General features: G+C 46.2%; 1 protein-coding gene across 2 annotated transcripts in view; it reads left to right on the top strand.

Annotated features, from left to right (window-relative positions):
- Positions 1-22,138, top strand: part of GABRR1 (gamma-aminobutyric acid type A receptor subunit rho1) — a 43,515-nt gene extending 21,377 nt beyond the window's left edge. For both annotated transcript variants that reach the window (XM_084960002.1, XM_084959991.1), the window contains exons 3-10: positions 3,736-3,842; positions 5,570-5,637; positions 6,609-6,832; positions 11,857-11,939; positions 13,271-13,411; positions 17,534-17,686; positions 19,468-19,664; positions 20,942-22,138. In XM_084960002.1, coding sequence (XP_084816128.1) covers positions 3,736-3,842; positions 5,570-5,637; positions 6,609-6,832; positions 11,857-11,939; positions 13,271-13,411; positions 17,534-17,686; positions 19,468-19,664; positions 20,942-21,235 — 1,267 coding nt within the window. In that variant the 3' untranslated portion in view covers positions 21,236-22,138. The remainder of the gene's footprint in view (positions 1-3,735; positions 3,843-5,569; positions 5,638-6,608; positions 6,833-11,856; positions 11,940-13,270; positions 13,412-17,533; positions 17,687-19,467; positions 19,665-20,941) is intronic.
- Positions 22,139-23,839: the final 1,701 nt, after the last annotated feature.

Below are 23,839 nucleotides of genomic sequence, written 5' to 3'. Positions count from 1 at the left end.
AAAGCAAGTTACAGTGGGGAGTTCCCGTCGTGGCTCGGTGGTTAACGAATCCGACTAGGAACCATGAGGTTGCGGGTTCGGTCCCTGCCCTTGCTCAGTGGGTTGACCATCCGGTGTTGCCATGAGCTGTGGTGTAGGTCACAGACGTGGCTCGGATCCCGCGTTGCTGTGGCTCTGGCGTAGGCCGGGGGCTACAGCTCAGATTGGACCCCTAGCTTGGGAACCTCCATATGCCGCGGGAGCGGCCCAAAGAAATAGCAAAAAGACAAAAAAAATATATATATATATATATATATCAAACAACAATAGAAAGGCATCCTATTTATCAGTCTTTTTTTTTTTTTGAGCTAGAATCTAAGCTTCATGATGGCAAAGGCAGTGACATCTCAGAATTTGACAAACCTTTTTCTGTGCTCAGTTCTATTTCAGGCTGGCCACAAGCCACAATTAAGATCAGGGCCAAATGTGATTTTCCTTCCTACCTTCTCTTTGGGTCCTTCCTGCCTCTCTTTTCTGGCCCCCATTTAAGGGGCTGATTCCTTTCTTTGTCCACAAACATGTGCTGAGAACCTTCGGGGGCCTAGCTCTGCACAAGATGCTGAAGATGAAAAGGACTGTGCTCTCAGTGGCCTGCAGCCTTGCCTTGCCCTTGTTGACCATTTGTCATGATGGCCTGTAGCCCAAAGGGCAGCCCTCCCTCCTGCCTTAGCCCTCCTCCACTCCAGAAACCTGCTCCTGTAGAGCTCACCTTGATCCCAGATCTACTCTGCCCCCGTTGACATAATCCCTACACATCAGCCCTGATGTGCATCAGTCACGTCCTGGCAGAAAACAGCCTTATACTCAAAAGGGCTTAACCAGTAACTGAATAAAGGGACTGTTTGCAGAGCTGTGGGCAGGGTTCAGGGAAGCAGCCAGCCAGGCTGATGCCGCCCGGCATTGCGAACAGCCAGAAGCCATGACCACCTGTAAGCCTGAAGGGGGAATTGTGTTATGGGAGCTTAATTGAAAATACTGTGATTATCTGTAATCCCAGAGCTACACAGACATTGCTAGTCCTTGGCATCAAAGCAGGGAAAGCAGGAGGAATAACCCCTGTCTCTCATCTCCTGCCAGTACCCATTTGGCTGAATCCCTAAGCTCCAGGGCAAGGATGCCCAAGTACACTCCACGGGGCAACATCTCCCTCTCCGTACTGACAGCTTCATGGTAGATTCAGGTTAAGAGTAACATCAGTTTCAGTGGGGGAGAACATTTAGGTCAGATCTTTTAAAATCAGGCCTTCTGAGCAATTAATCTTCCAATCCCTGCTCCTGTGGGTACTGAGAAAATATTCCTCAAAAAGCTGAATTAATGCATGGCTGCTTCATGGTTGGGTTTTTTTTTTTTTTTTTCTTTCACGTTTTATGCTAGTTAGATTTGAAGCAAATCTGGAAGGTGAAGTATGCTTTGTTGATTTGAATATCTAGACTCTCTAGGACGCCTTTATTTTTAATTTTCATAGTAAGTGTCAAAGACTGGAGTGCCCAGAGATGCCCTCCAGTAAGGCAGACAACGTCTGTGGGCGCATGCGCAGTATCCGCAGCATCGGCAAGGGCTCTTCCCACAGCTCAGAGACAGATTTTCAGCACCAGCGCCCCCCTCCCGCTCCGCTAACTTTCCCCTTCCCCCCCTCCCCCGCTAAGGAGCAGGAAGTAGAGGAAAGGGGACAAGAGGAAGGGGGAGCCAAGAAAGAGACAGGAGGGGGCTCCCGGCTCCAGGGGGAGAGAGAGAGAGAGAGAGAGAGAGGAGGTGAACCTAAACGGGGGATTGGCTCTCCTCCCCTTTGACGTTCCCAGCTTCCTCGTTGCCATCCATCAGCAGCGTAGCTCACTCCTGATTCACTGGTTCAGATTCTAACACTGGGCCTTTGCTGCCAGCACAGTGACTTCCTTCCTTTAGAAGGAAACGTCCTTGTTGGCTCAGAGGCGACAATGGCTTCTTCCGTTTGTGTTCCACCTTAGTTTGAAAAGCTCATCGCACACACATGTTCTCATTTGCGCTGGGCACCCCTTGTCAGGTCACAGCGCTTCACCTTGTTTCAGGTGAAGAAGCCAGGTGGGGGGTGCGGGGTAGGCGAAATAGGGGAAGCGGATGGAAAGGTGCAGACTTCTAGTTGTTAGATAAGTAAGTCCTGGGAATATAATTTACAGCATGCACATTGCACTGTACAGCAGTGACTGCATGTATGTACAGCAATAGCTACAGTTTACGATGGTGTATTATATATTTGAAAGCAGCCAAGAAAATAGCTCTTAAGTTTCTCAGAGTTCCCATCATGGCAGAGCAGAAATGAATCCAACTAGGAACCATGAGGTTGCGGGTTCAATCCCTGGCCTCGCTCAGTGGGTTAAGTATCTGTCGTTGCTGTGAGCTGTGGTGTAGGTTGCAAAGACGGCTTGGATCTATCATGGCTGAAGTGTAGGCTGGCAGCTGTAGCTTGGATTAGACCCCTAGCCTGGGAACCTCCATATGCCGCTGGTGTGGCCCTAAAAAGACAATAAATAAATAAAGTTTCTCATCACAAGGGGAAAAACATTGTGACTATGGAGTTTGTGCCATAGCTCAGCAGTAACAAACCTGACTAGTATCCATGAGGACTTGGGCTTGATCCTTGGCCTCATTCAGTGGGTTAAGGATCTGGCATTGCTGTGGTTGTGGCTATGCCTGGCAGCTGCATCTCTGACCCAATTCACTAGCCTGGGATTTCCATATGCTATGGGTGCAGCCCTAAAAAAGACAAAAAAAAAAAAAGTGTGACTATGTGAGTGATGGATGTTAATTCCATTTATAGTGGTAATAATTTTACCACAAGATACACATGTATCAAATCATTATGTTGTACACCTAAAACTAATACCATGTTACCTGTTAATTTTATCTCAATGAAACTGGACAAAATAGGAGATCAAAGAATACATATTTGCATTTACATGTATCTATGAGATACTCTGAATGGATGGACTAGAAACCAGTAAGACAGGTACCAGTGGATGGGGAGATGGGATGGATGGAGGCAGAGGTAGAAGGACAACTTTTCACTGCATTTCCTTTTTTTGAAAATTGTCAAACCCTGCAAACATATTGCCTATTTAGAAAAAGTGAAAATAAATTACAGTGGCCCTAGGTGCAACTCGGAAGCAGAAGCACAAGAAGCTCCCTCCCAGAGAGCCAGGACGGTTGGCATTTGACCCAAGGGCAAGTCCATGCTCCCTCCTCCGAATGGGTCAACAAAATCCAAGGCAGCCAAGCTCAGCTCACACCCACTGCCTCTCCCTTCCAGCTCAAACCTGCCCACAATGGCTGAGGAGATTTGGGGGGGAATTTAGACTAATTAAGTAGGCCCAGGATCAGCAATTTGCAGCCTTGTTTACACATTCAAATCATCTGGGAAACTTTTTAAAACACCAATGTGCAGGCCCCATTCCCAGACCACCCAATCCAGCACCTGGGAGGTGGGGCCTGGACGCTGGTATTTTTAAAGCTCCTCGTTCATGCTTCTAAATCTCTGTCTTGGACCTTCTGGGTCGGTTCATTTATCCAGAGAGCTGGAGGACGGAAGAGAGGATTCTTAACAGCTTAAAAGAAGAAATAACCCATCCCATCAAACCTGTCAAGACCAAGTCTGAAGGCAAATGGGTTTTATCTGGCTTAATTAGGATATGTGATCAACCTGCCTTCTCCCCCTCCCTGCAGCCCAATTCTTAAACGAAGCCCGGATATCACCAAATCGCCCCTGACGAAATCAGAACAGCTCCTGAGGATAGACGACCACGATTTCAGCATGAGGCCTGGCTTTGGAGGTATGAGGCATGCACTCTTGGGGCTCGTCTTCTTTCTACAGGTCCATCTGTCTGTCTGTGGGCAGAAACCAAGCCAAGGGACCACCCAGCGTTGCTCCTGGCTGATCAGGTCTGTCTGGGTTGTGCTTGGTGGACAAAGCCCTGAGCTCACGCTGCCTGAGCTCTTGCCCTGGTTGGCCTGCCCTGGGCTCTGCTGAACATGTGCCTGTGGGTTGGTGACCAGACCAGGCCAGCCGAGCTGCCACTGTTCCCGAAAAGGACCGCTCAGCACCAGGGAGGCCAGCAGCTGGCTGTGGGGAAGGCGAGGGGAAGACGGGGCAGCTGCAGCCCAGAGCTGCCTCCTGCCAATGCTCTGAAATAGCAATCTCAGACTAAATTTGTTCTCAACCAGAAGCTGGCAGACAGAACTCTGGGTCCATCTCTGAGGGCGGAGTGTGGTCTGCTGGGTTTAATTAAATGAAAATAGTTTGAGAAAATAGTGATTTAGTGCTGAGGGATGCCAAAGCCCTTGGAAGTTTAGCCTGCAAGCTGCCATATTTCAGCGTTCTTAGAGTCAAGCGGTGTTTTCATCCTTATGTTTTTATTTCCCCTGGGGCGGGGCGGGATGGGGGGGAGAGAAATATTTCAAAAATCATTCTCATGCCTTTTATTTCTTACAGGCACTTTGCCCAAAGAATAAGTAGGTTCTGAAAGGGCAGCCCTACTGCATCCACAATTGGCTGCTGTTGGAGCCAAACCTACCTTTTCACTTGGTGCTGATCCAAGAGTGTTCCATGCCTGCCCTGCATGCCTGGAAGCAGGGAGGAGAGGGCCAGCAGTCTCCTTCCCTTCGTGTACTTTTTTTCTCTCTTTTCTTTTTAGGGCCTCACCCGCAGCATATGGAAGTTCCCAGGCCAGGGGTCAAATCGGAGCTGCAGCTGCCCGCCTACACCACAGCCACAGCAACGTGGGATCCGAGCCACCTCTTCGATCTACACCACAGCTCACGGCAACGCTGGATCCTTAACCCACTGAGCAAGGCCAGGGATCAAACCTGCGTCCTCATGGATACTAGTCAGGTTCACTGCTGTGGAGCCACAACGGGAACTCTTTTTCTCTCTCTTTGTGAATATTTGAGTTTTTATGGCCTAGAAATGTCCCCCCCCCCCAAATCTAATATTTTCATATTCACCCCAGTGGATCACATCCCCTGTGGAAGCTACTCCATTAGGTAACAAAGATACACATCTGTGGGCTTAGCTAATATTCTGAATTTGACTTTGGTTCTGGGTACCGAGTTACCAAACAATGCCTTTCTCAAGGCCATAGGCACTGGCTTCCAAGATGAAAGAGGGTGCAAAATCAGGAAGTAAATGTAAAACAAAAATGTATGTATACTCAAGTTATAGAGTAATGCCTTTGACGGGACCTGACTTTGACCTAAATCTTCATTATCTTACCTTTAGATGAGCGTGTGTAACCAAAGATGAACTAATCTCATGGTTTCAGAAGCATCTGGATGATTCAGACCAAAACTTTTTTTTTTTTTTTTTTTTTTACCTTAACTGGAATCATCCAGGGAGCCAGCCTTTTGTCTCTGTTTTTACTTCAGCCTGGCATGGAGGACACCAAACCTTCACACGTGACAAGACACAGAGGTTCCAGGGAAAATGTTCCCTATGGTTGTGTCATTCATAGTCAAAGTTCAAGTGAAAACAATAAATGTTCTTGCCATGCCCCGTCCCCAGGCCCGGCCATTCCTGTTGGTGTGGACGTGCAGGTGGAGAGCTTGGACAGCATCTCAGAGGTCGACATGGTAAGTGCTTCTCTGAGCAGGGCTGCAAGTGGGGGCATTCCCACAGGGGCCATGCTGGGCCAGGAGCTCTGCACAAAAGGACTCATCCAGTCTCACAATTCCCCAGGCAGTGGGGTTTCCCTCACTAGTTTTACAGATGGCTCAGGGAGACGCTTGCACACAGCTACCCATCTGATATGAAACAGAGCCAGAGGACAGGCGTGATCTTCCCCACCCCACTGTCTAGGCTCTTGCCCTGGGGATATGCTCGCTGGGCTAAGCCTCTCCAACATAAGAAGCAGGGTCCATGCACCCATTTGTGCCACTGCTGTGGATTCTGGGTCTGACTGTGAAAATGCAGAAAGAGCAAACATTTCCTTTTTCTTTTTTCTTTTTTAGTGGGTTTAGATAAAAATAGAACAGTCAACAATTCCTTGACTTACCAGATTTTGTCTTAGCTCGGTGTCCCTAAGAAGCAGACCTGAGACGAGCATTCTGGTACAAGTCGTTTATTGGGAGGTGATCCCAGAAAACACACCAAGAGGGTGGGGAGGTAAGACAGGAGGTGGGAAAGAGGCTAAAAGGGCTGTGTCTTCAGACCAGATCTCCATGGGACTTGGCCCTCCTGGTCATCCAATCTAGGGGGGCCAGGGAGCTGGGTCACTTACTATTCCCCAACCTTCCTCCACCCCACTGCCTGGTTGAGGGCTGCTTCCAGAGGCATTGCCTTGGGCACTTGCCACTGGCCCTGTGTGGGGGCTGGGGTAGCAGCCTTCTCCAGTGGAGGCAAGTGATGGGGTGGGGCGTCAGGGCCACCCCCTATATAGCCTCTTGGTAGGTCCCCTCCTGTAGGTTTTTCCCCTCCCTGGGCAGCAAACCCAGGGACTAAAGGCTGAGTTTCACTCTCTGGCCAGGTGATGGGGGACAGGATGTCCTGTTGACACCCAGCCATTCAATGTGTAGGGTCCCCTCTCTCTGCCCTTGGCCCCCAGGACTTCACGATGACCCTGTACCTGAGGCACTACTGGAAGGACGAGAGGCTGTCCTTCCCGAGCACCAACAACCTCAGCATGACCTTCGACGGCCGGCTGGTGAAGAAGATCTGGGTCCCCGACATGTTCTTTGTGCACTCCAAGCGCTCCTTCATCCACGACACCACCACAGACAACGTGATGCTGCGGGTGCAGCCCGATGGCAAAGTGCTCTACAGCCTCAGGTGGGCCCCTTCCTGGCCGTCTCCATTGATTGATTTGTTTGTTTCTTTATAAGGCCATACCCATGAACTATGGACATTCCTGGGCCAGGGATTGAATCTAAGCTCCAGCTGTGACCTATGTTGCAGATGCTGCAATGCTGGATCCTTTAACCCACTGCGCCAGGTCAGGGACTGAAGCTGTGCCTCTTCAGCCACCAGAGCTGTTGCAGTCAGATTCTTAACCCACTGCACCACAAAGGGAACTCCCTTCCTGGCCTCCTTCTGGGCCTCTTTTCCTCAGGGTCCTGGTACCCAGGAAGCCTGGGAGGAAGGGCAAATCATTGTCAACCAAGAACATCACTGGTCAACACCCCAGAGGTTTGCTTTTTAGCTTTGAACCATCTGCTTCTCACTCTCCAGGAGCTGCTAACTTTTCAACATGCAGAAAATCTAACTCTGCCCATGAGTAAACATTTGGGGAATTTTTGGTCTTGAATTATTTGGAAGAATTATCTGGTCTTGAATATACATTTGGGAAAATTTCTCATGCTGTACTTATGATTTATGCCTTGTGCATTATAATTCACATTTAAGTGTTTCATAAAAGTTTTCTTTCTCGAGTAGGAGTCAGAGAAATAGATAATGTATTCTTTTCAAAGGCCTGCCTCCATTTACTTCTCTGATTCCCATTTTGGAACTTTGGTTAAAAAAAATTCGTGGAGTTCCCTAGCTCAGTTTGCTGCTATGGCACAGGTTCAGTCCCTGGCCTGGGAACTTCTGCATGCTACAGGCATGGCCAAGAAAAAAAAAATTGTTTACCTCACCTGGCCAGTTCAAGCATGTTTTATGTCCCTTCTCACCAGTGTCCTCCTTGAGAAATTATGGGCACCCAGGGCCACTTGATGATTTTAAATGGTGTTTTGAGTATCACTTTGAAAATATAAAAGATAAAATCTCATGAGCTCAGAGGCCTTAGAAATACTTCCTTTATTTTCTTATTTAACACAATTTATTTATAAGACTATACTAGTTTCAGGTATACAACATAGCAATTTGAGTTTGTTTTTATTTTTGCGTTTTATGGCTGCACCTATGGCATGTGGAAGTTCCCAGGCTAGGAGTCAAATCAGAGCTGCAGCTACCAGCCTACACCACAGCCACAGCAACATGGGATCTGAGCCGAGTGTGCGACCTAACACCACAGCTTACAGTAAAGATGGATCCTTAACCCACTGAGCAAGGCCAGGGATCAAACCTGCATTCTCATGGATACTAGTTTGGTTCGTTACTGCTGGGCCACAACAGGAACTCCCTGATTCAAGATTTTTATAAACTATGCTCGCTTTACAGTTATTATAAAATATTGGCTATATTCTCTTGTTGTGCAGTAGCCTTAGAAATGTTTAATTGCTCATTAAGCATTGACCTGGATAAGCTTTCCTTGAACATAGACATGGCAATGGGGCTTTCCTTGAATGCCCACTTTAGAAACTCGTGGTGGAGATCCAGTCATGGCTCAGTGGTTAACGAATCCAACTAGGAACCATGAGGTTGCAGGTTTGATCCCTGGAATTGTTCAGTGGGTTAAGGATCTGGCATTGCCATGAGCTGTGGTGTAGGTTGCAGACGCGGCTCAGATCCAGAGTTGCTATGGCTGCGGTGTAGGCTGTCGGCTATGGCTCTGATTGGACCCCTAGCCTGGGAACCTCCATATGCCGAGGGAGCAGCCCTAGAAAAGGCAAAAAAAAAAAAAAAAAAAAAAAGAAAGAAAGAAACTCATGGTGCCCACCTCCCTATGGGAGAACATGTGGAGATGGGCTACAGGCCTTCATGAGGAAATGACTCAGCTACTGACTGTGATCTACTCCCTCTGGGCTGTGCTGATGGTGCATTTCAGTTCAGACACTGCAGTTCAAGGCAGAGAAAAGAACTGTCTAACCACGAGGGCGAGAGCCAGGAGGAATTTGGCTGTGGTGGAGTCGGTCTACACTCCCAGGATGTTGGAAATAGTTAAGTGTGTGTGGAATGGACAGTGGATGGGACAGGAGGTGCTGCTGGAGGATGGAAGTGCTCATAGGTGGAAATGAAGGACCAGGAAGGAAAGTCTCAGCTTTAACTGGCCCAGAGAGCCTGAAGCCACCTGAAGCCAGAGAAGCATCCCACCTTCCCTCTTACTTCATTTGTGCTGGAGGTGATCAGACAATGACCACTTAAATGCCAGCTGTGCCTTAGCTGGAGAGGGGAAGCAGAAGTCTCAGTGTGAATGAAGTTTGAAGTGTGTTTTGTTTTGTTTTGTTTTTTGTCTTTTTCCATTTCTAGGGCCACTTCTGCGGCATACGGAGGTTCCCAGGCTAGGGGTCTAATCGGAGCTACAGCCACCAGCCTATGCCAGAGCCACAGCAACCTGGGATCCGAGCCACGTCTGCAAACTACACCACAGCTCATGGCAATGCCGGATCCTTAAACCAGTGAGCAAGGCCAGGGATTGAACCCGCAACCTCATGGTTCCTGGTCGGATTCGTTAACCACTGAGCCATGACGGGAACTCCTGAAGTTTGAAGTGTTGATTAATACCCTGGACCAAAATTCTTTTAATTTTTTTTGTCTTTTTGTATTTTTAGGGCTGCACCCTCAGTACATGGAGGTTCCCAGGCTAGGGGTCGAATCAGAGCTACAGCTGCCAGCCTACACCAGAGCCACAGTAACACAGGATCTGAGCCACCTCTGTGACCTACACCACAGCTCACAGCAATACTGGATCCTTAACCCCCTGAGCAAGGCCAGGGATCGAACCTGTGTCCTCACGGGTGCTAGTTGGGCTTGTTAACCACTGAGCCACAGTGGGAACTCCCTCTTTTAATTTCTGAATTGAGATATGTTTTGTCACTTCTGAGAATTTGACTGCCTATTACATGAGAATAAGCAGGAAAATCACAGGGCCTGCTAAGTTTCCATCCAAGACAAGAGAAGAACCTCTAGGTGAAACAATTTAAAAGGTCTTGGAGGAAACAAAAATAAACATGGGTAGGTTCCACCACCCTGAGCTTGTGCAATGTGCAGGTTACAAGTGGAAAAGTATCTGGGAGTTCCCTGGTGGTCTAGGGATTAGGATTTGGTGTTTTCACTGCTGTGGCTCAGGTTCAGTCCCTGGTCTGGGATCTGAGATCCCAAATCAAGCTGCTGCACACTGTAGCCAAAAAAAAAGAAAGAAAGAAAAGTGTCAAGTCAGGGTGCCAAGAACCAGTCTGATGAGGTCTGTGATTCTAAAAACAACTGTTCCTTTACCAGCTGATACAAAGAGGAAAGGCTATTCAATCCTTTTGTTCATAGCAACCACTGTTTGCATTTGACATTTCATGTTCCCAAAGTTTGTCCCAAGTGTCCCCAAGATTAGTTCCTAGTTTCTTTTCTTTCCTTTTTATTTTTTTGTTGTTGCTTTTTAGGGCTACATCTGTGGCATATGGAAGTTCCCAGGCTAAGGGTTGAATCAGAGCTGTGGCTGCTGCCCTACACCACAGTCACAGCAACATGGGGTCTGAGCTGCATCTACAACCTACACCACAGCTCATGGCAAGCCAGATCCTTAAACCCACTAAGCGAGGCCAGGGATCAAACCCGAATCCTCATGGATACTAGTCAGGTTCATAACCTGCTGAGCTGCAATGGGAACTCCCCTTAGTTTCTTTCTTGATGGTGGTGGCATCAGGCATGGTTATGCTGGTGCTGTGCCCATAGAAATAGAAATCCACCCATTAGTTTCCAAGTCAGGGGCCAGCCCAACCCCCCACCAGAAACATCCCGTATATCAGTATTTCCAGGGGAGATAAGACTGCCCAGCTGCTAACAATACAAAATCCTTCTCATTCCAACATTCAAATGGAGTAAGGAAAATATTTGGATAATTTCATTTCAAGAAATTCTTATTCCTTAAAATTTCCATTTAAATTGATTTGTTTCTTTTTGGCCACCAATTATCCAGATAATTTTCACAATGTATACATAGGCAGCCTTCTGTGGTTGAAGAATAGTATGTAACAGCAGCCAGTGACTGTTAATCACATCCTGCCGTGGGATTCCATAGTGGGCAGGAGAGCTTTCTTCAATGACTAATGATCTATATTTGCTTATTCTTTGATGCAGGAGCCTATTTTTTCATGTAAATGCTAAAAAAAACCATTAGATGCCAGCAAGCACTTGCATATTGATACAGTAAGATCTTCCAGGGTTTTTCCATTACTGTGATCTCCGATGGAATTTTCCACTAAAAACACCTGTGTCTACTAGTAGCTCTTATTATCAACAACAAAAAAATCAACATTATATCAAAAAGTGTCATATGGCAACTGGTCTAAGTGCTTCATTGATATTATTTCTAACATACTGTACACAAATACTGATTATCAGTAAAATCAATCAGGGAGTTCCCATTGTGACTCAGTGGGTTAAGAACCCAACACAGTGTCTGTGAAGGTGCACGTTTGATTCCTGGCCTCACTCAGTGGGTTAAGGATCCAGCATTGCTGCAAGCTGTGGGACAGGTCACAGATGCAGCTCAGGTCTGGCATTGCTGTGACAGCTGTAGCTCTGATTTGACCCCTAGCCTGGGAACTTCCATATGCTGCAGGTGCAGCCCTAAAAACAAAACAAAACAAAAACAAGGAACAGGAGAACTTGAAAGAATCTAAAATTGAAGAGCAATACATGCTCCTGGGGTTTCTTTGAAGAAACCTTAGCAGGTGAGTTGTGATTTCACCTTGTTGTATCCATTTAGCCCATTACTTCTCTAAAATGCTTGCATACAGTGGCAGTTAGTGGAGACATTGTTTGCTCCACACTGACCCTGAGATTAAATGTAAACACCCAAGAGTACTCCAGTGTGGGTATCACTCATAAGCTACTTGGCTCTCTAAATCCTGACACACTGCTTATGAATTATAAGAAGGAGGCAGTTATATTGGGAGGGAGCAGCGGCCTTATCTGTTTTACCATTTTGCACTAGTGTTTTGCAACCTCCGCAAACTTGGATTTTGTCTTTTTCTTTCTAGGGTCACGGTGACCGCAATGTGCAACATGGACTTTAGCCGATTTCCACTGGACACACAAACGTGCTCGCTTGAAATTGAGAGCTGTGAGTAGACTTGTCCTCAGACGTCCCCACATAGTTCGTAAGTTACCAGGAGCAATATGTGTTCCTAATTCATGATTATGCTTTTTATTTATTTATTTATTATCTTTTTGCCTTTTTCTAGGGCCACTCCTGCGGCACATGGAGGTTCCCAGGCTAGGGGTCTAATTGGAGCTGTAGTCTCCGGCCTATGCCAGAGCCACAGCAATGCAGGATCTGAGCCGCATCTGCAAACTACACCACAGCTCACAGCAACGCAGGGTCCTCTACCCACTGAGCAAGGCCAGGGATCGAACCCGGAACCTCATGGTTCCTAGTCAGACTCATTAACCACTGAGCCACGACAGGAACTCCCATGACTATGCTTCTTAAATGTCTGTCTGTCTGTCTATCTTGGTGGGATGCAGCAGCTTGATGTGGAATCTCAGTTCCCAGACCAGGGATTAAACCCAGGCCATAGCAGTAGAAAGGGTCGAGTCCTAACCAGTAGACCACCAAGAAACTCCCCCAAATGACTTTTTAGATAGAGGCTAGGGAGTTCCTGTTATGGCTCAGTGTAAATGAACCTGACTAGCATCCATGAGGATGCAGGTTTGATCCCTGGCCTTGCTCAGTGGGTTAAGGATCCGGCATTGCCGTGAGCTGTGGTGTAGGTCGCAGAGGTGGCTCAGATCCCACATTGCTGTGGTGTAGGCTGGCAGCTGCAGCTCTGATTAGACCCCTAGCCTGGGAACCGCCATGTGCTGCAGGTGTGGCCCAAAAAGACAAATAAATAGAGGCTAAGTCCCAGGTAATTTTTAAAATCAGGAACAAATTTGCAGGCAAAAACCTCCTATTTCCATAATTGACCAGTTTAATAACACCCATGGCAATGGTTTTAAACTTGGTTCTAAGGAACCTGGATGTTTCTCAGGTCCTCAGGGCAAGGATGGGGGCAGAGGACTCAGCAAATGTGGCTCCTTCCAAGCCCCCCAGCCTGGCACATATACACACAGTCCACCAGAGAGCTCCTTTTGGATCTCTTTTTTTGCTCTTCTGAATAAGTTTTCCACTGAAGAAAGAATTTCCCGGCAAAAGCAAGTTTGGCAGCAGTTGTCAGGAACAGGTACTGTGAGTGCAGGGGGTGGTTCAGATGCTCAGGTACAACTGAGGACACCCATCACTACACCCACACACCCCCACACACAGAAGTTAAACACCACGCCCTGGCAGAGCAAGGCGAAGTCAGCATTAGGGGCTAGCCGCAGGTCTCTCTAGCTCTCTCTGTCCCTGCCCTGTGGTCCAAGCTCTGCCAAACCGCTTCCTCTGATGGGCACACTCTGGGCTCTTTTCAGATGCCTACACAGAAGATGACCTCATGCTGTACTGGAAGAAAGGCAATGACTCCTTAAAGACAGATGAGCGGATCTCACTCTCCCAGTTCCTCATCCAAGAGTTCCACACCACCACCAAACTGGCCTTCTACAGCAGCACAGGTGGGGCAGGGCTAGGGGAGGGGGCGGGCCTTCCTCTATCTCTGGAAGCCTGGGACCTGGTTGTCAAGGGAGCAGAGCCTGTACCACCTTCATTTGAAACCAAAAGTGGGACTCAGTCCAGAGGGTGGTGAACATGGTGTGGAGCTGATTTTCTGATGCCACCAAAGCATCAGAGGTGAGAACCTAGAAAATGTTAGTTGGGGCTCCAACATGAGAGGTGTGGGGAGGTCTATTTGAGAAAATCCTATTGCCAGTTTAGCAGCGGGCATCTCACTCTGATAGGACTCTCAGAATTCTCTCTTCTACAGGCAACAAACTACAGTTTCAGGACTGTTGCTCCTGTTCACATTCTCTTGGCTTTAGCCCCTCGGAATGCTCTTTTTTTTTTTTTTTTTTTTTTTTTTGGTCTTTTTAGGGCCATACGCATGGCATATGGAGGTTCTCAGGCTAGGGGTGCAATTGGAGGTGTAGCCACCAGCCTACACTAGAGCCACAGCAACTAGGGATCCGAGCCGCATCTGCAACCCACACTATAGCTCATGGCAACACCAGATCCTTAACCCACTGAGCAAAGCCAGGGATTCAAACCCTGAGTCCTCATGGATGCTAGTCGAGTTCATTAACCACTGTGCCATGATGGAAACTCCCAGGAATGATCCTTTCTTAATCAGTCCCTTCCTGCTATACAGTTGGCATAAACCCTCTTATGACCCTCTTGGGAGATGTGGTGCAAGAACTCCTGGTCCTTCCCTGTGTGCAGTGTGGTTGCTTTTTGAACCAAGGGTCTGGGCAGGCTTGCCGCCTGCCAATGCCTGAGGGCACGCACTGTGGGCTTCCTCCTGGCAGCTGAGGTTAAGAGCTGAGCTTCACTCAGACCCTTGCCTCTTTCTCGACTAATCACCTCTCAAGATGATTTAGCTCTAACATTTGTGAAGTTTCTGCTGCTAGAACATCTCATGGTTGAGTGCCCTGGGAAGTGCCACCTTTTAAGTCTCTGATCTGCAACAGAGGTCACCGCTCACTTCTAACGTAGGGCCATCCCACTCCTCTTAGCTCTGCATACATCACCCACCAGGCTTGGTTCTTTGGAAGACACCCATCCCTTTTACCCTTGGCCTTGTGACATTCCCTCTTGTCTGAGTCCATTCGGGCTGCTATAACAAAATACCATTGTTTTATATGGTATTTAAACAACAGAAATTTATTTTGCACAGTTCTGGAGGCTGGGAAGTCCCAGGTCGAGATGCTGGCAAATTCTGTGTCTGATGGGAGCCTGCTTCCTTGTTCACAGACTTGCTGTGTTGTCACATGGGGGAAGGGGCTAGGGAGTTCTCTGAGACCTGCTTTATAAGGGCAATAATTTGGAGTTCCCACAATGGCACAGTGGGTTAAGGATCTGGTGTTGCCGTGAGCTGTGGTGTAAGTCGCAGACATGGCTTGGATCTGGTGTTGCTGTGGCTGTGGTGTAGGCCGGCCACTGTAGCTCTGATTAGACCCCTAGCCTGGGAACTTCCATATGATTCAGCCATATGGGTGCAGCCCTAGAAAGCAAGAGAGATGAATAAATAAATAAGGGCACCAATCCCATTCATGACGTCATCATCTCCCAAAGGCCCCACCTCCAGATAACCATTACACAGAGGTTAGGGTTATATATATGCATCTGGGGAGGACCCAGACATCTGTCTACAGCACCTCCATAATAACTTTCTGGAACTGTTATAATTGTTTTAAAAAAATTTTTTTTAATTTTTTATTTTTAATTTCTTTGTATATATATTTTTTTCTACTGTATAGCATGGTGACCCAGTTACACATACACATATACATGCTTTTTTCTCACATTATGTGTTCCATCATAATTGACTAGACAGAGCTCCCAGTGCTACACAGCAGGATCCCATTGCTAATCCATCCCAAAGGCAACGTTCTCCATCTATTTACCCCAAGCTCCCAGTCCCTTCCACTCCCTCCCCTTCCCGCTTGGCAACCACAAGTCTCTTCTCCAAGTCCATGATTTTCTTTTCTGTGGAAAGGTTCCTTTGTGCCATATATTAGATTCCAGATACAAGTGATATCATATGGTATTTGTCTTTCTCTTTCTGACTTCCTTCACTCAGATGAAGAGTCTCTAGTTCTATCCATGTTGCTGCAAATGGCATTATTTTGTTCTTTTTTATGGCCAAGTAGTATTCCGTTTTGTATATATACCACATCTTCCTATCTATCAGTGGACATTTGGGTTGATTCCATGTCTTGGCTATTGTGAATAGTGCTGCAATGAACATACGGTGCATGTGTCTTTTTTTTTTTTTTTGTCTTTTTTGTTGTTGTTGTTGTTGTTGTTGTTGCTATTTCTTGGGCCGCTCCCGCGGCATATGGAGGTTCCCAGGCTAGGGGTCCAATCGGAGCTGTAGCCACTGGCCTATGCCAGAGCCACAGCAACGCGGGATCCGAGCCGCATCTGCAACCTACACCACAGCTCACGGCAACGCCGGATCGTTAACCCACTGAGCAAGGGCAGGGACCAAACCCGCAACCTCATGGTTCCTAGTCGGATTCGTTAACCACTGCGCCACGACAGGAACTCCGCATGTGTCTTTTTTAAGTAGAGTTTTGTCCAGATATATGCCCAAGAGTGGGACTGGGTCATATAGTAGTTCTATGTATAATTTTCTAAGGTACCTTCAAACTGTTCTCCATAGTGGTTGTACCAGCTTACATTCCTACCAACACTGCAGGAGGGTTCCCTTTTCCCCACTCCCTCTCCAGCATGTTGCTTGTGGACTCATTAATGATGGCCATTCTGACTGGTGTGAGGTGATATCTCATGGTAGTTTTGATTTGCATTTCTCTAATAATCAGTGATGTTGAGCATTGTTTCAAGTGCTTGTTGGCCATCTATATCTTCCTTGGAGAAATGTCTATTCAGGTCCTTTGCCCATCTTTCAATTGGGTTGTTGGCTTTTTTGCTGTTGAGCTGTGTAAGTTGTTTGTATATTTTAGAGATTAGGCCCTTGTCAGCTGCATCATTTGAAACTATTTTCTCCCATTCTGTAAGTTGTCTTTTTGTTTTCTTTTTGGTTTCCTTTGCTGTGCAAAAGCTTGTCAGTTTGACTAGGTCCCATTGGTTTATTTTTGCTTTTATTTCTATTGCCTTGGGAGACTGACCTGAGGAAACATTTTCAAGGTTGATGTCAGAATGTTTTGCCTGTGTTCTCTTCCAGGAGTTTGATGGTGTTTTGTCTTATATTTAAGTCTTCCAGCCATTTTGAGTTTATTTTGGTGCATGGTGTGAGGGTGTGTTCTAGTTTCATTGATTTGCATGCTGCTGTCCAGGTTTCCCAGCAATACTTGCTGAAAATGGAACTGTTATAATTGTAACCATTATGTAACCATAATTGTCCTGGATGCCAAGTTTTCCAGTTAATGTTGCAAAGCCCCCATTGACTTTTAGCCTTCATCACATCAAGCTGATACTATCTATACTGTCTTTTCCTTTTCCTTCCATTATTCTCCTGTTCCTTTCAACTCCTCCATGCATATTGTTTCCTTGTAAAGAACACCCCAGTGGAGCTAAAGCATAGACCACAGACCTGTGATCACTCATGCTGTTCCTAGATGCAGAGTTGTAACTAGCTTGGTATTTTAACTTCAAACACATTTTCCCCCATAAAGAAATCTGAAGGGGGTTGTTAAATCCAAGCATCTCAAGCTTTAGGGTGTATATGAATCGTGTGGGGAGGAGTGTTAGAAGGAGGTTCTGAATCAGAATGTTCAGTAGATCTCGGGTGGGGCCCGAGAGGCTGCATTTCCAACGAGTGACAAGTGAGAGTGATGCTGCTGGGCTCTGTGCCATAGTTTGAGTAATGAGAGTCTTAACAGGCCTTCTCAAGGGGCTCCCTCTATGCGTAGGACAGGGGCCAAAGATTCCTTGAGATGGGCTCACCCATGTGATGTGAATTATCATATCACTCTCTCCCATGGTTTTTCTCAGGTCCGCTTTATAAAGGTATGGCAAGGTTCCAGGGAAGTGTCTAAGGCATTTATGATTCCTTGAATAAAATTAGTTTTATGAAGGCGCTGAGTGGCTAGGCTGCGTGTTCTCTTATCTTCCCCCAGGCTGGTACAACCGTCTGTACATTAACTTCACACTGCGTCGCCACATCTTCTTCTTCTTGCTCCAAACCTACTTTCCTGCCACCCTGATGGTCATGCTGTCCTGGGTGTCCTTCTGGATCGACCGCAGAGCCGTGCCTGCTAGAGTCCCTTTAGGTAAGAAACAGTTCAAGTGCGCATTCTGGACATCTGAAAATACAAGTAATTCCTTACAGATAAAATCATTCTTTTCAAATGGGTCCTAAATCTCTGTTGCCATTATAATTTGGAACAATGTCAAGTTATTCACTCACAGGTAAAATGCTACCATTAAGAACCTATGAAAGGGAGTTCCCGTTATGGCACAGTAGTTAACGAATCCGACTAGGAACCATGAGGTTGCGGGTTCGATCCCTGGCCTCGCTCAGTGGGTTAACGATCTGGCGTTGCTGTGAGCTGTGGTGTAGGTTGCAGACACGGCTCGGATCCCGCGTTGCTGTGGCTCTGGCGTAGGCCGGCAGCTATGGCTCTAATTTGACCCCTAGCCTGGGAACCTCCATATGCCGCAGGAACACCCCAAGAAATGGCAAAAAGACAAAAAAAAAAAAAAAAAAAAAAAAACCTATGAAAGAAGTTCCTGTTGTGGCTCAGCTGGTTAAGAACCTGACACTGTGTCCGTGATGATTCGGGTTCAATCCCTGGCCTCACTCAGTGAGTTAAGGATCACAGTAGGTCAGGCATTGCCACAGCTGTGGCATAGGTCAGCAGATGCAACTCTGATTCGACCCCTAGCCCAGGAGCTTCCACATGCTGCTGATGTAGCTATAAAAAGAAAAAAAAAAATCTATGAAAAAAAAACCAACTGTGTAGCAAAGTTCCCCTCAGGCACCCCCACAAACAGCTCACCTTTGGGCTTGTGAGCACTGAATTCTGGGGTGGCTGGTCCTCATCTGTGATGCTTTCTTTGCTCAGTTACAGAAGGAAGTCACATTCCATAACAGGGCTTCTCAGAAGGTGGCCCAAGGGACCTTTGTGGCCAAATCTCGGGGGGGAATTGTTCAAAATGAAGAATCCTGGGTCTCATTTACATGCATAGGATCAGAATCTCTGAGCAAGGACCAGGAATTTGCATTTTGAACAAGCTCCCCCAGTAAGTCTGACATACTCCAATCTGAGAATCTGCACCAGCCTTGCATCAAGAGCTATTTACCATCGACTCTCTTTCTTGCTTTAAATATATCACCCACTCCACACACATCACCACTGTTCAGACTTCAGGGACTTCAAGGGAGAGGGTGATGCACCAGGTTTTCATGAAACTGGATTGGAGCTGGCCCTTGCCATGACCTCAATCCCTTGTGATTTGTTGTTTGCCAAGCAAATGTTCTGAGCTTAATTTGAAATCTCTGGGAAATTTCCGCTGACAGATGCCCTATCCTTTAACCGTTGTTCTGTAGCTTAAACAGTGTGCTCAATAAATAAACATTCTAGTTAAAAAAAACCTGTCTCCCATAAATGAGGTTAACATCATCTTTGGTAAAATTCACCTGAGTCCTCAAGTTGACAAAGCTGATGGGCAGTGCACTTTTTTCCTTTTTTGGAGGAGTTGCAAGAAACATACATACCTGCTCGTATATACGCAATCTTTGTCTTAAAGAGCTGAATGGAAAGAAATGTCTTACTGCCAACATGTCTGGGGCTCTCGTGGAAGAGCAGTGGTGCAGGTGCTGGGATAATGTGCAGGGATACAGAGGGGGCAGAGGGTGAGCAAGAGGAGGTGGAGTGACAGAACTTAAAAAAAAAAGCTGGAACTGGAAAGTCAGCAGATGTTTCCTAGACAGAGAAGGGATGGAGACACTCTAGGCCAGAAGAGCAGGAGGGAGAGAGAGCAGAGGCAGGAAGCCCTCCAGTGGGTTTGGTGACAGCAAACCCGTGCTTCTTTCTCATACTGTCTGCAGGGATCACCACGGTGCTGACCATGTCCACCATCATCACGGGCGTGAACGCCTCCATGCCCCGCGTGTCCTACATCAAGGCCGTGGACATCTACCTCTGGGTCAGCTTCGTGTTCGTGTTCCTCTCGGTGCTGGAGTACGCGGCCGTCAACTACCTGACCACCGTGCAGGAGCGGAAGGAGCGGAAGCCGCAGGAGAAGGTGACTCCATCATGAGCGCAAGTGTCTGCTCACGGGCGGGGCTGGACTAGCCTAGGGTTGGACCTGATCGGCGAAGCGCAGTAATGACACCCTCTCCTCAAGAGCAAACAAAACAATGTGTTTAAACAGTGTGAAATTTGCTCTGGGCTACATCTTTTCATTTATTCAAACATGTAGCACCTACCCTATACCAGGAGCTGCTGACAAGATGTGGTACCTTTAATCTTGGCGGTGTTGGTAGTTTAGTGATTAAAAAAAAAATCATGGTAGAACAAATGATTTATGAACATGGAGGTATCATAAAAGAAGCTCCCAGGATTTCTCTTTCCACAACATTCTTCTTAACAGGTGCATAATTATCAGTGGCTTGGACGTAACAGGATTTATCCCCCTATTGATGGATAGTATATTGTTTCCATTTTTTGCCACTATAATACATGCTGCGTAAACACACACGCACACACACACACACTTCCAGGGAAGCACATCCTCCGTTCTAGGAAATTTTCCTTCACATGTGACTTTATATATCTTCCATCACTCCCCAGATCATCTTCCTTCCCACCTGGTTTCCCTTTTTACCTCCTGCCTGCAGTTCAACAGTTATCCTGAAAAACTAAGCCATGGAGAAGCTAACCCATAATGCTATATACACCTTTCAAATTGCCACCCCATCTTTCTAACTCATACATGCATAAGCACACAGTTAATAACTGTAAGTATATATATTTGCCTTTTCTAGGGCTACATCCATGGCATGTGGAGGTTCCCAGGCTACAGGTCCAATCAGAGCTGTAGCTGCCAGCCTACACCAGAGCCACAGCAACCTTGGATCCGAGCCACGTCTGCGATCTACACCACAGCTCATGGCAACACCTGATCCTTAACCCACTGAGCGGTGCCAGGGATCGAACCCGGCCACCTCATGGTTCCTAGTCAGATTCGTTAACCACTGCGCCACGACAGGAATTCCAATAAACTGATATGAGCCCTGATGAAAATATCTCAGGGAGAACACGGGGATGGATCTAATCATGAACCTTTCTGTGGGTCTCTGATATGACATGATGTTTCCTAACAGTTGCTATGTAGACTCCAGTCAAAAACGGGCACCTGCTCTTGTAGAATGTTTACAGCGCCACCATTATTTTCCCAGCTCCATAAAAGATACTAGGAAAAGGTGATACCCGCCACTATGCACCCTCCACGTCTTGGGAAGGGCTTCTGAGAGAAGATGCTGAGCTCTTATCCCAATGTGTGGTTTGCTGTGTCTGCAGCTGCCCTGCACCTGCGGATTGCCTCAGCCGCGTGCAGTCCTGCTGGACGGCAGCTACAGTGACGGGGAGGTGAACGACCTGGGCAACTACACGCCTGACAATGGAGACAAGCCCGACAGGATGATGGTGCAGCTGACTCTGGCCTCAGAGAGGAGCTCCCCCCGGAGGAAGAGCCAGAGGAGCAGCTACGTGAGCATGCGGATTGATACCCACGCCATTGATAAATACTCAAGGATCATTTTTCCAGCCGCATACATCTTATTCAATTTAATATACTGGTCGATTTTCTCATAAATGCCTGTAATTCTATACATTCCACATTCTTCTATATGTACTACAGAAGCACCTGAATGTTCAAAAATAATTTAAGTTCCCAGGACCCATCCTTCTCCCTGTTTCCACAACTGCATTGACAAGGCACTTACTGGTTTAATGTGCACTGATGAGCCACCTATTGTATACACAGCATTATATTTGGTGCTGCAGGTAGAGATACTCAGAGCAACTTATCAGAGTTGTTACTGGGATCCCCTAGAAAAGCGAGTGGTGTGGGGGTGCTGTAGTTCAACCTCTTTTAGACCCCCTAGATGCTTAGTCATATGACCCATGTCCTTTACATAAGTATCATTTTATTCTCTGAACCAAGGGGAACTGGTAAGCAGCTGGAGTTCATTTACATGGAACATACGTACACCTAAAACCCCACTTTGATCAAAATTCATGCTTCAGTTTATAGCCTCTTACCTATTTTGTATGCATCTCATGTTGATTTCAATATAAGGCAACAATATTCCTTCTTTTTTTTGCATCTTGTGGTTTCTGAGTTTTCACCTTTTCACAGGAAAAGCTCTTTGGATTGATGCAGTGGCTTCTGATTTGGGTAGGAATTTCCCTGTCAGGGAAACTTTGAAGAAGAGCATATATGCATGCATTTTTGTCAGTTTTGTCATAGAGGTAACTTGCCTAGAAAACTTGTGTTTGTAATCACTGATTCATGTGTCTTCACCTTGGAGCTTGTCCAAGATCATAGTGAAGTCCTTTCTCACTAATGTGACATCTTCACTGAGGAACTTGGGAATAGACTGATTTTTTTCTGCAGAAACATTTCAAGGAAATGCATAATTTGGGACTACCTGTAACTTGTTAGGATGAGAAATATCCATATGCTTTCTGAATAAAAAACAAAAACAAAAAAAACACACACACCAAAAGGAAAAAGACATGTCAACATATCACTAGACATCTCCATTTATACACAGTGAATAACAGCATTTTCTAGGAACCAGAAAGCAGTGACCACTGATGTCAGGGCATGGGATAAAGAAGAGAGTTCTAACTTAGTGTATTATTTTAAAACAAATAGGTTAGTTGTAGAGTTCCCATTGTGCACAGTGGGTTAAGGATCTGGCACTACTGCAGCTGTGGCGCAGGAACTTCCACAAGCCATGGGTGTGGCCAAAAAAAGAAAAAAAAACCCAAAATAGTTATTTATAACTATATATCTACAGGATCGACTCCCACCAAATTTATCCAAACAGCATTTCTTTCAAACTCAACTGAATTCTACACACAATCATTTTCATTCTAACATTTGACTGATCACCTATGCTAAATAATAATTGTTATATTTCCAGAAAACTTAATTTCAAGATAATCTTCCATTTCCCCCAATAAAAGCTCAACAAAAAAAAAGTTTTTTTGGTTTTTTTTTTTTTTTTTGGCCAACTTAAGTAGGTAAAGGAATATATATGAAATAGTTGAATGTCAAATTTTAATATTAAAAATATTTTTAAAACATTACCTTTTTCATGCTTATTTTATGAAACAATTTCAAACTCTTCATACACCTCTTTGTTACTTGCTTCTTGGGACCAGGGCCACTTTTCTGGCAGGTTTCCTAGGCACATAATTTGAACTTCCATCTACCTTGTTTGGGAAACTCCATCATTTGAACCAGCCTATAGGATGCTGTATTAGTCTGCTCAGGCTGCCATAGCAAAGTACCAAAGACTGGGCAGCTTAAACAACAGAGTTTATTTTCTTTCAGTTATGGATGCTGTAGGTCCGAGATCAAAGTGTCGGCAGGTTTGATTTCTCCCAAGGCCCCTCTTGCAGTGTCTTCAAAAGGCCTTTTTCTTTTGAGTACAAGCATTCCTGGTGTCTCTTCCTTTTCGTATAGGGATACTAGTTAGATTAGAGGCCCACCTCTATGATCTTATTTAACCTTTATTACCACTTTAAAGGCGCAATCTCCAAAAGTCACACTGGTGGGGTGGGCTGGGGGGCGGTGAGGGGCTTCAACGTATGAACTTGTGGGAGGACATGATTCAGTCCAAAACAGATAGGCATCCGGAGTTCCTGTCGTGGCTCAGTGGTTAATGAATCCAACTAGGAACCCTGAGGATTTGGGTTCGATCCCTGGCCTTGCTCAGTGGGTTGGGAATCCGGCGTTGCCATGAGCTGTGGTGTGGGTTGCAGACGTGGCTCGGATCCAGTGTTGCTGTGGCCCTGGTGTACACCAGCGGCTGCAGCTCCGATTAGACCCCTCGCCTGGGAACCTCCATATGCCACGGAGCAGCCCTAGAAATGGCAAAAAAGACAAAAAACAAAAACAAAAAGCCATGGAATTTATTCATTTGCCCAATAGTATATCTAATGCATCTTAGAGGTATTTACTCTTGATCTTTACAACAGTCATATTCAGCATTGTTTTTTAAAGTGATCTTCTAAAGGCTTGTTTACATTTATATCCACACTAGTGATTATAGAAGAATACTCAAATTGAGCTTTGTGATGGAGGAATATTTTAAAAATATTCCTGGACAAATATTTCGTCTTATTTTCTTTAATCTGAGTTTGGTGCTTGAGGGCTATAGACTTTAGAGGAGGTTCTTTGCC

This window comes from Sus scrofa, chromosome 1, assembly GCF_054392235.1.
Source record: "Sus scrofa isolate SSC_HxYL_T2T_F1_AM1 chromosome 1, Sscrofa_HxYL_maternal_Yorkshire_Landrace_v2.0, whole genome shotgun sequence".
In the NCBI taxonomy this organism is placed as follows: domain Eukaryota; kingdom Metazoa; phylum Chordata; class Mammalia; order Artiodactyla; family Suidae; genus Sus; species Sus scrofa.
The sequence above is the reverse complement of the archived record's forward strand: the minus strand, read 5'-3'. Positions and strand labels throughout refer to the sequence as shown.